The following is a 15,782-nucleotide window of genomic DNA, read 5'->3' as shown; positions in this document are numbered from 1 at the left end:
ACAACTGCGCATGTACGGTGGGGCCAAGTGAAGTGGGGACTGGCTGGCCAGCAGGTAGCGGTGGCCCCCGAGGGGCCCTGGTTGTAGCTACTCCACAGAGAAGAGGCTTTCCAGCGAGCATCTGGGCCAGTTCAGGGTTATCCATGCAGAGGCACACTCGTGGTAGCTGGTTCTTGAAACCAGTAGCTGTTTTTCATCTGGTAGTTGGTACCTTTCTCGTGTCAAGGGCTTTATCCATGTTATTTCATTTAACCTGAAAAATCCTTGTAGGTACCACAGTTATCCCATTCCACAGATGGGAAAACCAAGGCTAAGTTAATCGTGCCAAGAGCGCTGCTAGGGAACCAGCAGAGCTGGTTGTCACTCGGCTGGCAGGACGGAGCCCCGTGCCCGAATCTGTAGGCTGGTGGCTAGGGCCCGCCTGCTTTGAATCCTGAGGTTTCTTTACCCAGTTCTGTTTTGGCCAAGCCCATGGTGTATGATGAATTCAGCACTCTAACGTGCCCCGTGGAGTGGCCAAATGGGCAGTCCTTAGAATGGGCGTCCAGATCTGGTCTTTGACCCAAGAGGAGGAGCTGGCTGTCACCAGCTCTGTGAATGGAAATTTAAATGCCCTGGAAGTTTTGGTCCAGGAGGCACGAGACAGCTCTGACCCTCGGCAAGTCGTTGGCCTCTGCCCATTCCCTCCTGGGTGCCGGTTCCAAGGCAGTCCCCCGGCTTGGTTGGCTTCCCGTCCCTAATGGCCCTGGCAGGCCAACCCCAGGGCAGCCATGCTGGGAAGTTGCCAGTCCAGGCTCTGGGAATAAGGTCGTCTCAGCTCCGGCTGATGCTGCAGGCTTTCTCCTGCGTGCTGGTCTCAAGAGGGCTTGGCAGGTCTAGATTGAAATGATTAGCACGACGGGGCTTCCCCCACTTTTCTTGAGGGATTATGTCACAGTCTATTAGGCGCGCTCCCTCGGTGTTTAATCCCACTCTGACATGGGTTTTGCTGGCAGTCTGGGAAGTGGCACTACTGAAGCCAGGCTGCTGTTTGTGGAGACTGCTTTTGTGCGGGGCGTGTCTGTGCCCCCCAGGATTTCTGCCCCGGTCCCAGCGGCTTTGGTCAGTCTTGTCTTTTTTCGTCCTCTTTCTCCTCTTGAAACAGATCCCGTATTCATGTAGGACATTGAGCGGCGAGTTGTGAGTTTCCCGCGGTAGCCGAGGGGTGACCCTGCGGGTGACCAGAGGTCAGCCCGGGGCTCTGAGAAGCTTGAGAGCACAGCATGGCCGGATGGTGCCAAGAATGCGCACTGGTCACTGGAGTGTCCCCATCTCTGTCCCCTCCGGTCTCCCGTTTCCCTTCGTAAGTCACCAGCTGTTGGTTTTTATACTGCGTATTTCTCAGTTTCTCCCAGGTCCGTCTCAGGAAACAAATTTCTGACTATTCAGCCGCGTTTTCTAAAACGTTGTGCGCTAGACTGTCGCTGAGCCCAGGTTCCCTGAGGTGTTGGAATGAAGAGACTCGATCCTCGGCCCAGGGTCTTCCCAGGGCGGCTTGAGTGCTGTCCTTCCCTGCTTTGGGAAGTGCTTTGCAATGAAAAGGCTGCTTCCTGGGATCGTTCTTGGCCACGGTCAAGGCTCTGGAGTTGCTTGGATGGTCTTTGTGCCCTGTCCCCAGGTGTTAGACGGAGACTGGCCTGCACTGTCCAGCAAGCCGCCGGGTAGCAGGAGGACAGGGGCGTTGGCCCCCGCTGACCTTGGGCAGGACCTTTCTCTGCCCTGTCCTGGTGTCCTCCCCCCGAGTGGGGAGGGCTGAGGGAGTGTCTGGGCTGTCTGCTTCTGACAAGTCCCTTCACATCCTCTCCCTTCGAAATCCTCCTTTCTGGAAACAAGAGGGTTGAAGGGGTCTTGCTATTGGAACCTTGTTTTCTGGAACCAGGGCTTCTGGGGGCCGATCTTGTCTTCCTGTGTTCCCTCCACCCCTGCTTGCCCTGGGCTTCTGGGTAATTTTCACCATGTCCCTCTGCCCTTTTTCCTGTCCAGACTGTTGTCAAGAGTGATGCTCTTTTTAGCTTTTCTTCATGGAGGGTCTGCCTATGTTTCTGGTTTGTCTCTGGGCCTTCCTCAGCTCCGTAATGTCCGTCTGTGTGGTCTGGCCGCATCTTCCTGTGTTTTCTCCTGGGGTGTGGCTACTGGGCCTGCCCACGGTGTTCCCAGCAGGGACACGCATCATGTTTGCTCCAGTAAAAACACCCCCCTCCCCGGGGTGTCCACAGCTCCAGGCAGCGGGGAGAGTGCCAGGCTGCCCTTTAATAGCCACTCCCTCTGGCTGGCTGGCTCACAGAAACCAGTTTCCCCAGTTGGTCGTACTTTGACTAAGGGCAAGGCCACTCCAGCCCAGGCAGCTCCGTCCCACACCCTGTTCCGTGGGCTGCACCCAAGCCCCTGTCAGAAGGTGCCTCACTTGTCAGGAATGCTGGCTCCTCCCAGCTTTGCTCCACATCTTCCTGTGGGGCTGACACCCCCACCCCCCAACTTGGCGGTTTGCAAGGAAGCCACACCATGCGTCCATTGGTCACCTTCCTGTCTTGTTTTCCTTTGAAACATCGGAGCAAATTTTGTGTCCTGCATTGTGTCTGTGGGAGCTGCCCTTGACCTCTGCTGGGGTATCTGTGGGTTTGGGACCACTTGGGTTTTAAGCCAACCCTACCCTATTGAATTGGAAATGAGAGTAAAGAGAGCCTCCTCTTGCCCTCATCCTTGACATCTGGACAAAGGGGATGGCACGAGGGCCTCTGGGAGAATCACCAGTGTGGTGTTTCTTCAGTGTGCCCCCCTGCAGGGGTGCTGGGCGCCCACTCGCGTGGCGGGCTTGTTCTCACACTGGCCCCGGTCTCGTCTGAGCAGTGAGGTCTTTGCTGCCTGGATTCGTTCTGTTGTGGGTAGCCGTTTGGGTCCCGGGTTCGTTACGCCACTGTTTCTGTTCTCTCCATCTTCATTTGTGGATTAATTAATAGAGAAGGAAGCAACTTGCATATTCTCACACACACCCTTCCCTGGTCATACAGGAGGAACTCTGGGAGGTTTTAAAAGATTTGAAAACTTAATTTTTTTTTTTTAAACCAACTCCTGTACTTGTGTACGAGAATGCGTCCGTGGGTTTGGCTAAAAACTGGATTCTTTTTCCAGTTGCTTTTCTCCTTAACCCCATGCATCCCCTCACCTTCACCCCACCCCGCAGATAGTTAGACATTTAGAATGTCCTGTTGGCAGTGTCTGGCGAGTGCTTTTATTTTTTCAAGTACTAGGGTAGGGATGGGGGTCACGGTGGGGAGGTGACAAAGTTGGGAAATCTGTAGGCAGGGGAGCCAGAAGGGATCCCTGGGTTCAGAGCAGTGGGGTGGGGGGACCCCCTCTGTGGGTACTCTCACAGCTGTTAGGAGAGGATCTCAGGAGGGGTCTGGGACCCTTCACTTACCCCTTCCCCTTCTCCAACTGAGCTGTGCAGCTAAGGGTGTGGCTCAGACCTTGAAACCAGAGGTGATCACTTGCACTTCTTTATGGGGCTTTGGTAAAATACATTTTACATCCTCAGGCGCAGTCCAGGCCTGACCGTGGGTAGGGCCCCGGAGCGTGGGGGCCGCACCTGGTTGAGAGCCACGGCCCTGTCTCCACTGGGCCTCAGGTCCCAGGGCTCGCCAGTGACCTCAGGCCACCGTGCACCCCTGCACTTGGGGACCGTGGCTGGTCCGTGTCCCCTGATATAAGCAGCCTCTGTGGCCAGTAAGCTTTGGAAATGCTTAAACACAGGGTTTTACAGGTTTCTTGATGGTAAGACATCTGGGAACTTCTGTTAGAGCATTAAGTGCTGTGAAGCCCCAGGATGGGACTTTCCTCACCTCATTTGACCACGGAACCTTGTCACCTTTCTTCTTAGAACCCTAGTCCTGTGGAGCACTTTGAGAAATCGTGGCTTAGAGTTGTCCTGGTATCAGTGTCAGTACCTTTAAATTCTGATGGTGTCGCGCCCCCCCCCCCAGCCAGGTGACCTAAAAGCGGGCGCAGCCCTTTTTTAGGAGGGAGGGTGCGGGCTGGGACGAGAGGCAGTGGCCCTTATGTCTTCCGGAGGAAGGCCTCGCTCACAGCAGCCGGGCTCCGTGTGTCTGTCAGCAGCGGGCAGCCTGGGGCCTGCGGATGTCTCCTCTCACACCCTGTTCATATTGGCTTTGGGGTTGGTTTATAGGGAAGATGGTGAGTTGGAAGAAGGTGAATTGGAAGATGATGGGGCCGAGGAGACCCAGGACACCTCCGGAGGGCCTGAGAGGAGCCGGAAGGAAAAGGGGGAGAAGCACCATAGCGACTCAGATGAGGAGAAGTCGCACAGGAGACTGAAGCGGAAGCGGAAGAAAGAGCGGGAGAAGGAGAAGAGGAGGTCGAAGAAGAGGAGGAAATCCAAGCACAAAGTAGGTCTGGGAGGGCGCGCCGGGGCCAGGCTACACGGCACCGGGCCTGGCTGAGAGCCCCCGGGGCGCGCTGGTCTCGTAGGCCAGAGGCCACTCTTAATGGTGCCATTTATTCCTTCCCCAAATTGGATAAAGAGCTTTTTTTTCCCCTTAAAGAGTTGGTAGCTCACGCTCTACCGCCACTCAATGCCCCCAGGTGAGGTGTTTCTCTAGAGCGCAGAGCCCTCCGGCACATTCCAGCAGGGTTTGTCCCCGGGCTGACTCTGCCAGCGGGCCGGCCCGCGGCAGTCACTGAGCTCACTTCCCCTGTCACTGCAGCGCCATGCTTCTTCCAGCGATGACTTCTCGGACTTCTCAGATGACTCGGATTTCAGTCCTAGCGAGAAGGGGCACCGCAAATACCGAGAGTACAGCCCCCCGTACGCTCCGGTGAGTAACTGCTGCTCGGGGCCCCTGCGGAGCTGGGAGTGCGGGCAGGCCCATGTTTGCTGAGCACTTGCTGTGTGCTGAACACTCTTGCACGGCACTTTATATGGATTTTAAGCCTGCAAGATGAGATTCTGTTTTTATCCCCATCGTACAGGTGAAGAAACAGAGCTGGGAAACCAGCCAGGTTGCAGCCCTATAGCGCAGGAGCAGGGGTTCGAGCCCAGGCAGTGGCTGATTTCCATTGGCCACGCTCTTAAGACCCTTCCTCCCATGGCCCGGGCAGGACTCAGGATGTTCCCCGTCCCAAGAAACTTGCTGGTTTATCCCTGCTACAGCTGTTTGCCCCTGTTCAGAAATGACCTTTCCTGGAAAATCAGCTAGAGAATGGAATGGTTTTACAGGAGTAAATGATCTTAAATGCTGCGGAGGCAGAAGTCGGACATTTATGCCTTCGCAACCCTGAGCTTAGACACGCAGTTGAAGTATTTGGTTTGTGGGCTGTTTGCCCCCACCCCAGCAAAATCTCTGAGAAGAGAAATCAACATAGATTTTCAAGTTTTCGTGAAAAATGCTTTTAAAGTTAGTAGCTCTAAAATGTACCCTAAGTATCCCATCGTCCATCCTAACGGGAGATTACTGTACGGTGCTGCCGTTGACGTTGATCCTCTAACAGGGACTCAGACGTTAAACCTGACAGAGATAAGGAATGCAGGGCACAGCACAGCTTTGATTGGTAACTAGGGGCTGAGGCATTTTTTGGTTTGTTTTTTTAAAATTTTATTTATTTATTTGACAGAGATCACAAGTAGCAGAGAGGCAGGCAGAGAGAGAGGGGGAAGTAGGCTCCCTGCTGAGCAGAGAGCCTGATGCGGGGCTCCATCCCAGGATCCTGAGATCATGACCGGAGCCTAAGGCAGAGGCTTTAACCCCCTGAGCCACCCAGGCGCCCCTGAGGCGTTTTTTTTTTTTAAGATTTTAAGTCCCCTCTATGTCCAGCGTGGGGCTTGATCCCATAACCCCGAGATCAAAAGTGTCGTGTGCCACCGACTGGGCCGACTAGGCACCCCGGGGTTGAGGCGTTTTTAAGGTCTGCTAACGTAGTCACCAGTGTCTGCATATCTGTGTTTTGTGTTTTCTTGTTTTTTTCGTAATGAGTATGGAGTTTTAGAAATTAATCCTTTTTTTTTTTTTAGAACAGTTTTGTTTATTTTTTTCCAACTTAAATTGAGAGAGAGTGAGCGGTAGGGAGAGGGAGAGAGTCCCTTATTCAGACTCCCTGTGGAGCTCAGTGGGGTCTTAGTCCCACAACCCTGAGACCATGACCTGAGCCGAAAGCAAGGGTCCGGTGTTTAACCGACTAAGCCACCCACCCACCCGAAGAGCAGTTTCAGGTTTCTAGAACCCTGAGTGGATAGCGCCCTACCCACCCCAGCTGGTTTCTGCTCTAACTGTGTTAGTGTGGTACCTTTGTTGCAATTGCTGAGACAGTCGCCACGTGTTGTTAGGAATCAGAGCCTGCGGCTTGCATTAAGGTTTCCTCTGTGTTTTGCAGTTCTTCAGGTTTTTTTTTTTTTTAAGATTATTTATTTATTTATTTATTTGACAGATAGAGATCACAAGTAGGCAGAGAGGCAGGCAGAGAGAGAGAGAGAGAGGAGGAAGCAGGCTCCCTGCTGAGCAGAGAGCCCAATATGGGGCTCGATCCCAGGACCCTGGGATCATGACCTGAGCCGAAGGCAGAGGCTTTAACCCACTGAGCCACCCAGGCGCCCCCAGTTCTTCAGTTTTTAACAAAGGCTTGACATTATGGACTTGTAGATCATCATAGAAGAGTTTCAATTCTCTAAAAATCCCCTGTGCTTTACCTCCCCTCTCCTCCCCGGGCCTCTAAGCAACCAGCAACCTTTTTCTGTCTCTTTGGTTTTGATTTTTGCAGAATGTCAGATAGCCAGACTCGTCACAGCGTTTAATTTCTTCAGACCGGTTTCTCTTACTTACCAGTATGGGTTCGTGGTTTGCCCAGGTCTTTTCATAGCCCCATGGCTCATGGGCTTGTTTCTTTTAACTGCTCAATAATCCTCCACTGTGGATGGACCACAGCTGGTTTTATCCATTTACCTACTGAAGGCGATCTTGGTGCCTTCCCTTTGTGTGTGTGTGTCTGCATATCTAACTTCATCCGTATCTCTTGGCACTAGCACAGTTTGGAAAGCATCATTCAGCATGGCTTTCTAGTTCGGGTGCCAAGTAGGTCATTACTTGAATTCTAAGGCCCCAAGGAAAAAAAAAAATTTTTTTTTAAGATTTTATTTATTTGACAGACAGAGACCACAGGTAGGCAGAGAGGCAGGCAGAGAGAGAGAGAGGAGGAAGCAGGCTCCCTGCAGAGCAGAGAACCCGATGCAGGGCTGGATCCCAGGACCCTGGGATCATGACCTGAGCCGAAGGCAGAGGCTTTAACCCACTGAGCCACCCAGGCGCCCCCCCCCAAGAAAATTTTGACCAAGAAGCACCCCTCTTGGAGGGCCTGGCTTCCTCAGTTGGTGGAGCGTGCAACTTTTTTTTTTTTTTTAAGATTTTATTTATTTATCAGAGAGAGCAAGCCCAAGCATGAGCAGGGAGGGGGCAGAGGGAGAAGGAGAAGCAGGTTCCCTGCTGAACAGGGTGCAGGGCTGGGTCCCGGGACCCTGAGATCACGACCTGAGCCAAAGGCAGACACTTAACTGACTGAGCCACCCAGGCACCCTGGAGCATGGAACTCTTGATCTCAGGATTAAGTTCGAGCCCCACGTTGGGTATAGAGATTACTTTAAAAGAAAAAAAAAGGCGCTCCTGTTGCCTACCAGGCCTCCTCCCCAAATGAGATTGCTCTATATCCTTAGGAAATACCCCCTTCTCTTCCCTCGCCAGTTCTTATCGTGGGGTCTATGCATGTCTATTTTCTTACAAGCCATGGCCTTTTCTGAAGCACAGAAACATGTGGGTCCAATGCCCAGCTCTCACTCAGGTGGGACATAGTACCCCCCAAGTGGCTGGGGGCCGGGTCTCGCCCGTGGCAGAAACACCCAGACAGATGGGTCTAAGTTTAGGGGACAGCGGTGACCTTGGCCGGCTCACCCCCTCTCCCTGTCAGTCCCACCAGCAGTACCCCCCGTCGCACAGCACGTCCTTGCCCAAGAAGGCCTACTCCAAGCTGGACAGCAAAGGCTACGGCCTGTACGAGGACTACGAGAACGAGCAGTACGGGGAGTACGAGGGCGACGAGGAGGAGGACCTGGGCAAGGAGGACTATGACGACTTCACCAAAGAACTGAACCAATACCGGCGCTCCAAGGAGGGCAGCAGCCGGGGCCGAGGTGAGGCCCTGTGGCCATCACGGGGCGTGGGAGCAGACGGGGTGGGGGGGCTGGGGCGATGCAGCGTGGAGCAGGTTGGACCCGCTCCGCCAGGCCTGGAGTGTGGGAGGAGAGACGGGCGTTATTCAGTGCTGAGAGGATAACTGACAGCTGGCTGCCCCAGCCTCCTCCCCCAGCTTCCCAGCTCCTATCACACTGCAAGGTGGGACTGCCACACCTCTGAACCTTGAACCTGTGGCAGTTAGGAGGATGGTGGGGGAGGGCCTCTTAGAACCATCTCCTGCCTGCAAGGTTTTGCAACCCACGGGGGAGGAGGGCTCACAGGATCTTCTAGCTCAGCGGTTCTTAGCCCTGCCTAAGGTCCCGCTCATTGTTGAGTGGCTGTTCCTTTAATCTTTCTTGGGCAGTCTTTCCTGGACACTTCCCTGGACAAGCCCTGTTCTTTGGGGGAGATTCTAGACCAGTGTTGTCCAATAAAAAACTTAATGCAAGCCTCCACATAATTTAGAATTTTCTAGTAGTTAAGTTAAACATGTAAAAAAGGGAAAAAAATTTAAAAAGTAAAAGGAAACATTAATTTTAACAGTATATCTTATTTGTCCAATGCATTCAAAGTCTTATTTTAACACATTATCCAAACAGATGTGGTATTTCATATTCTCTCACTCTTTGTTGTCTTTGTTGTTGTTGTTGTTGTTGTTGTTATTGCAAAGAGGTGGTTTTATTAAAGGACGGGGCCAGGACCTGTGGGCAGAAAGAGCTGCCTCTCTTTTTCTTTTCGTTTTTTTAAAGATTTTATTTATTTGACAGAGAAAAGAGAGAGAGAGAGCGCGCGCGTGCACGCCTAAGCAGAGGGAGCAAGAAGCAGAGGGAGAAGCAGACTTCCCACTGAACAGGGAGCCTGATAGAGGGCTCTATCCCAGGACCCTGGGATCATGACCTGAGCTGAAGGCAGATGCTTAACCGACAGAGCCACCCAGGCGCCCTCTCTTTTTCTTTTTTTTTAAAAGATTTTATTTATTTATTTGACAGATCACAAGGAGACAGAGAGGCAGGCAGAGAGAGAGAGGAGGAAGTAGGCTCCTCGTCGAGCAGAGAGCCCCATGTGGGTCTCGATCCTGGGACCCTGGGATCATGACCTGAGCTGAAGGCAGAGGCTTTAACCCACTGAGCCACCGAGGCGCCCCCCCCCTTTTTCTTTTTCAACGAAGTGCTGTAGATCTGGTGTGTGGCCCCCCTTACAGCGCATCTTAGTCTGGTTATGTTTCGGGGGCTCTGTAGCCACGTGTGCCTGGGGCCACAGTACTGGACAGTGAGTGCAGCTCTCAGTGGATAGGGGCCCCTGTGACAGTGTGGCAGGCGTGCACCCAGGATGCTGAGGCCCGAGGCCCCCCACTGAGGGCATGTGGGGAAGTCGGGGGGGCGATGGGACCAGCTGCCTCGAGCTGCTAGGAAGACTTGAGGAGGAGATGACTGACCTCAGGCAGAGAATGGGCTGACTTCTCTCTCGCTGGTGGCATCTGCTCCCACTCGGGGCGCTCACCGACTGAATCACCCCGCAGGCAGCCGAGGCCGTGGCAGGGGGTACCGGGGTCGAGGCAGCCGTGGAGGGTCTCGAGGCCGAGGCATGGGCAGAGGCAGCCGCGGAAGGGGCAGAGGCTCCGTGGGAGACCACCCGGAGGACGAAGAAGATTTCTATGAAGAGGAGATGGAAGTAAGCTGTCCTCCAGCCCCTGGGGGAAGGTGGGAGGGCTGGTGGGGAGAGCCTATAAGACTGACTGTGGCGGAAGGAGAGTGTTTCACGCCAGGGCTGTGTGTTTCGACGTTTGTTTCTTATTTTGGATAAAGGAAATCATACGGTTCCAAATTGAGAAGGTACCAAAGCTGTGAAAACATCTCCCATTCCCAGAAACAAGTTTCCCGAGTGTCTTCTAGAAAAGTTTTAGGCCTTTGCAGTCGGGTGCTTGCTTATGCACGCCCCCCACATACACATGCGCACGCGTACAGCTTCTACTTTCATCGTCTCTCCCCGCCTGAGACCTTTCCGTGCCAGTCCCCAATGAGCCTGCCCTTTGTTACAGCCGCACAGCTGTCCCTTGTGTAGGAGGCCCCCTGGTGGGTTTGCCCCAGGAACAGAGTCCTTAGGAGCGAAGACCACCGGGAGAGCATCAGAACCCCCCACCCCCGCTGTCGCTGTGGCCTGTGAAGTGGGGGCAGAGGCGGGCGGCCCCAGGTCGCTCACCTGCCCATCTGAGTCTCCTTTTGACCTGCATGAACCAAAAGGCATGTGGGGGTAGAGAGTACAGTTAGGGACAGGGCTAATCGGTCCCCGCACGACATTTGCCTTCTCTCCTTCCGGGAATCCAGTATGCAGAAAGTGAGGAGCCGATGGGAGAGGAGGACTATGACGAGTACTCCAAGGAGCTGAACCAGTACCGCCGGTCCAAGGATGGCCGAGGACGAGGTGGGCAGGGGCCCAGGTGGCGCCGACCCGAGGGGCACCTTCCGGCGGCTGCTGGATTTGGGTCCTGGAGAGAAGCAACGGTGAATGCCATCTCTGTCCTCTGCAGGCTTAAGTCGAGGCCGTGGCCGGGGTTCCCGAGGTCGAGGGAAAGGGATGGGCCGGGGTCGTGGTCGAGGTGGCAGCCGAGGAGGAATGAACAAGGGCGGAATGAATGATGACGACGATTTCTATGACGAGGATATGGGCGTGAGTTGACCCTTCACTCGGATCTAGTATGTTTAGCCAGAGCCCCTTCTTGGATTTTTTTTTTTCTCTGATAAGTCGATCTCTGAGGCCTTTCCTGTCCTGCTTTCATCAGCTGTTCCCCGCGGGCTGATGGGTACTACCTGTCTCACAGGGCACAGGGGGCCGTGCTGCTGGTGACCCGTCCGGGGAGCCTGGTAGTTTTACAGGAAGGCGCACACACTGCCTCTGGGGGTCTGCGTTCCTGCAGGGGGGAGCGGTGCTGCGCCAGGTGCGAGAGCTTTCCCCACCTGAGCGTGGTGCTCCATGCCACCGGCTCAGACCCGGCTCCGCCTTGGGGTTGGACGTGACCTGCTGGTCGCTGCTCCTGTTCTGTGAAGACGCTTCTGTCGAGGGAGTGCTCGTCCCTGACGGCCACCTTCTGTTCTGTCAGTCCCTCAGACCCCATCTCTCCCAGTCTGCATCGCCGTCCCCCACCCCCCAACCCCTCCTTCTCAGCCTCCTTTACGCTCACACTCTGTGTCCCTAACAGGATGGTGGCGGGAGCTACCGGAGAAGTGATCATGACAAGCCTCACCAGCAGTCTGACAAGAAAGGCAAAGTCATCTGCAAATACTTCGTGGAGGGGCGGTGTACGTGGGTAAGGGGCCAGTTAAAGTACCCGTGTGCTGGGGCAGGGCAGCAGCCCCACAGAGGATGCTCACGCCTCTGGGAATGTTCTCGAGGCCACCATAACGGGAGGCAGCAGTCGGGTAAGGGTGGAAGTGACGGACTAGCGAGACTCCGTTCTCTGGGTGGTTTTTTGATGTTTTTGTTCCTGGTTGGTTTGGGAGGTCAGGATTTTAAGCCAGTCCAAATGACCTCACATGTATTAAGGTCGATACTGATAACAAAGACAAAATATGTCTTGGTTAATTACTGAACTTTAACGTCGGAAAGGGAATTATTAAGATAGAAGAGGAGGTGGGGGAATCAGGCCAGCCTTGAACTTCACAACAGAGTTCGACTCCAGAAGCGGGGCCGATGACCAGAGTTCTGAGGCCGCAACCGGGTATGAGTTCAGCCAGCCAGCTTTTTGTTCGCCGATGATGGCGATGGGCAGATCCGGGCACACACATGCCCACGGAACACTGCACCCAGGTATAGGCCTTAGAAAAAATTACATATTTGAGACAAATGTATGTGTCTATAAGATGCTCCTCCTTACGGTCTCAGTTCGTGTCTAGAAGCTTGTAGTAGATCTGCAGAAAGATGCGTAGCCGCTCTGGGGAGTAAGGGGAACCCGCTATACAGAACGGTTTCCATATTTTGTCCACCCGGGTGTGTGTCCTGAGTGTGTCTGACTGTGCATGATGGCAGACTGAGCTCCGCTAGTGTAAACACTCAGACGTTATCCCGCTGAAGGAGGTTGGTGTCCTGGTCACTGGCACTCTTGGGGGGCTTCCTACTTTAAGAATGTCCGATGTCTTTGAGCATGTGGCTTTTGTCCTCGTGGTTCCACAGTATCTGCTGTGCCTCTGGCAGTCCCATCTGAGGGCTAAGAAGAAAGATGGCCAGAGGGATTTCTTTTAATTTAGGCAGCATTGTCCTCCCTTGGGGATTTTGGCCTGCGTTTCATTGGCCAGGACTTCCAGGGAGGCCGGGGGATGTACCTTTTTGGCTGATACGTTCTTCCCCAACAAAATGAAGGTTGTGTTAGGAAGGAAGAAGTGTGGTGCTGGATACTGGCCTCCACGCAGCAAATCAGGAAAAATAGTGAGTAGGTGCGAAGAGGGAGAAGGGGGAGAATGAGAAAGAAGTGCTGAGGGGCAGTGGAGTGGAGCGCGGGGAATGGGGTCGTGGGCACAAGAGAGGGGAGCGCACGCCACGTCAGAACTTTCCAGTTGGTGGGAAGCCATGTCAGTGAGCCCCGCCCTTCCCTGTGTGGGGATTCGTGTCGTTGGTCCCTCCAGGCTTCAGCCTCCCATCGCAGATGGGCTTCAGCAAGGGCTATCGTGCTTACCTTTTCCTTGCTTCTCTTCCAGGGAGATCACTGTAATTTCAGCCACGACATCGAGCTACCAAAGAAGCGAGAACTGTGCAAGTTTTACATCACCGGGTTCTGTGCCAGGGCTGAGAACTGCCCCTACATGCACGATATCCTTTGGCACTCACCTCTCACGGGATGCAGGGCTCACACCTCTTCCCTCCTCGCTGCCGATGGCAGCTCACCTTCGCTGCGCGTGCCCGCTCCATGTGCCAGCGCCGGGCCAAGCTTCTGGCGTGTCTCGGTCTCATTGAACCTCCACATCTGTCTTGTGGCGGAGCCGCTGTCCACGTCCTGCAGATGAGGAAGCGGATACACACACGTTTCCTGGTTTTCTGTACACAGACTCTCGAGACTGGCCGTACTCTTGTCTGTTATCTTCTGGAGGTTTTTCCAATAGGCTGTGCAAGTTTGGGAAAATCATTGACCTTCATTATTCCTGCCCAGTGAGGATCCGTAGACAACAGGCCCCAAGGCTGGTGTGGTGGGGCGGGAAGCTCTCTAGAGCGGAGTCTCGAGAACCAGGGTCTCAACTCCAGTCCGCTGCCAACCCGCTGTGCAATCCCGAGCTGGTCACTTTAACTCTCTGGGTTTCCTTTCTTCATCTCCAAAACAAAGGGGGTTGGATTCTGCCCTTGGGTGGGTTCCAGGAGCCAATGCTTTTTGCCTTAACACGCTGTGAACGTGATTTTCCCTGTAAGTTGTACCACACGACTGGGAACTGCATTAATGGTGATGACTGCATGTTCTCTCATGACCCCCTGACGGAGGAGACCAGAGAGCTCTTGGACAAGGTAATGTCAGCGGTTGGCAGGGAGCCTGGGGCCTTACAGCTGCCTCCAAGGGAGCCAGGGGGGCGCACCTGCCACTGACCTGACCAGCCTGCCTGTCTGTCCCCCTGGCTTCTGTGCCGCGACCACATGTCCCACCTGCCTTGATCAGGAGCTAGGCTGTGTTACAGAGGGTGTGGGGCTGCATTTTTTTTCTGTGGGGAGAATTGAGGTCCTCGCGCAGGTGTCTTCACTCTGGCCAGGGCAGTTTGATGGGTGGGGGCCGGGGGAGTGGGGTTCTACATAAAAGGAGTGTTGCCTGCAGACTTGGACTGTAAGTTATCTTTTAGAGAGCCCTTGATGCCCGGGAAGGTGGGTTGTATTTTGATGGAAATGTCAAACGTTTCCTCTCGGGGCTTAAGGATTCTATTTCAGGGAGATTAGAGGTTCTCAGGAGGGAGAGGCCTCTGTGGTCTGGCGTGAGGCCTTCCTCCCCAGTCAGCTGGAAGCCCATCCTGGTGTTGGTGGTTCTCCTTGAAGAGTCGTGAGGTCTCCAGGGGCCCCAGGTTCTTGTCCTTGGGTTCCTAACATACACGTAGGGAGGGAGAGAGAGAGAGAACGTGGGTCCTTCCAGATGAAGGCTTTCTGCCTTCCAGTGCACAGAAGATTTGAGGGGATTGGCTGGGCTTTTGAGAATGGCAAGGATGGAGGCTTTGAGGGGCACGTGAGGCAGTCCATTGGTGACTGCCCTGTTTCAGTGGTGACCGGGGCCACGCGGGGTTCAGGGAGAAGCCTCGCAGAGGCAGAGCAAAAGAAGGCACACTGCTCACGGGCAGTGCAGTGGGAAAAATTCTCCTCTTACCAGGCCCTCTAGAGAGCTTGGTACCCTAGGAATGGGGTTTCCTATCCAGTAGATCTCAAGAGCCTGCTGATCTGACAGGGTAAGGAGTGGGGAAGGTCATGGTTTCCCCTCTCTCACGGGGAGAGCCCAGCAGTCGCTGGCTCAGCACTGCCCCCTGCTGGACCTTCAGAGTTGGCTCTCCAGACCAGTGCTGTCCGAGTAGGAACACCGCCACAACCAAGCCATGTATGTGATTTAAGCTCAGTTAAAGTAGGAAGAAACCAACGAAGTTGAATTCAGGCAAGGTATCTTATCTCATTGGTATGTCTGTGTTCAAAGTATTGTTCCAGCAAGTAATAATGAAAAGTTAGTAAAACATTTTGTGTTATTATTATTACTATTATTTTTGCTACCATGTTTTTGGAATTTGGTGCTTATTTTCTACTTAGAGCCCATGTCGGTTTGGACCGGCTACGTTTCGAGTGTCAGTAGCCACACGTGGCCGTGACCACCACCTTGACAGTCCAGCTCTAGCTGCCCTCAGAAAAAAACCAAAGAAAGCCAGGATGGCACATTTCAGCTTCCAATTACAAACCTTTCGGAAGCATCAGTATCCTCCCCGATCTAAAAAAAGCATGTCTCAGTAGGTGAAGAGGGATTGTTGAACCTGGATAAAACCGTACCAGAACTGCATCTGCATCTCAGGGGTCAGAAAGTGAGGCAGAGGGCGCGTTCTGAGAAGGACCTAGGTTAACCCCGATGAAGGCATCCGGTCAGCCCTCGTGCTGCAGCTCGTCAGCCAGGGCTGGGGTCTGGGGCTCCAGGGTGGGCCCCGGGTGCAGGCTGTGGTGCCACTCACACCTGGGCCTCGGCCACCCTCTCCCGGAAAGTCTGTGTTCTTCTTCCTTTCTTCCTTTCTTCAGCTCTGTTCTCCCACTTCGCAGACATTTCTGTCTGTGCAGACGCATCAGTTTCCAGCCGTCCATTCCAGGTTTGGAAACGTGCGTACTTCCCCACCCGGAGTCATCTGTTAGCGATATTTTGGCTCCTTTGCTTTGTTACCTGATTCCATTTTATTTTATATACGCATGTGCAGCTTTTTTTTTCCTTGAACCTTGAGAGTAAGTTGTACACATTTTGGTTCTTTACTTTTTTTTTATTTTTTTTAAGATTTTATTTATTCATGAGAAACAGAGGCAGAGGGAGAAGCA

General features: G+C 53.8%; 1 protein-coding gene across 12 annotated transcripts in view; it reads left to right on the top strand.

The window, feature by feature from the left end:
• ZC3H4 (zinc finger CCCH-type containing 4) overlaps positions 1-15,782 on the top strand; it is a 39,626-nt gene that overhangs the window by 11,883 nt on the left and 11,961 nt on the right. For all 12 annotated transcript variants that reach the window (XM_032839473.1, XM_032839463.1, XM_032839462.1 and 9 more), the window contains 9 exons: positions 4,223-4,442; positions 4,761-4,871; positions 8,005-8,227; positions 9,790-9,941; positions 10,595-10,691; positions 10,798-10,937; positions 11,467-11,574; positions 12,959-13,070; positions 13,645-13,754. In XM_032839473.1, coding sequence (XP_032695364.1) covers positions 4,223-4,442; positions 4,761-4,871; positions 8,005-8,227; positions 9,790-9,941; positions 10,595-10,691; positions 10,798-10,937; positions 11,467-11,574; positions 12,959-13,070; positions 13,645-13,754 — 1,273 coding nt within the window. The remainder of the gene's footprint in view (positions 1-4,222; positions 4,443-4,760; positions 4,872-8,004; positions 8,228-9,789; positions 9,942-10,594; positions 10,692-10,797; positions 10,938-11,466; positions 11,575-12,958; positions 13,071-13,644; positions 13,755-15,782) is intronic.

The sequence above is a fragment of the Lontra canadensis genome, unplaced genomic scaffold (genome assembly GCF_010015895.1).
Source record: "Lontra canadensis isolate GAN:19392208 unplaced genomic scaffold, GSC_riverotter_1.0 scaffold107, whole genome shotgun sequence".
NCBI classification, from domain to species: Eukaryota; Metazoa; Chordata; class Mammalia; order Carnivora; family Mustelidae; genus Lontra; species Lontra canadensis.
The sequence above is the reverse complement of the archived record's forward strand: the minus strand, read 5'-3'. Positions and strand labels throughout refer to the sequence as shown.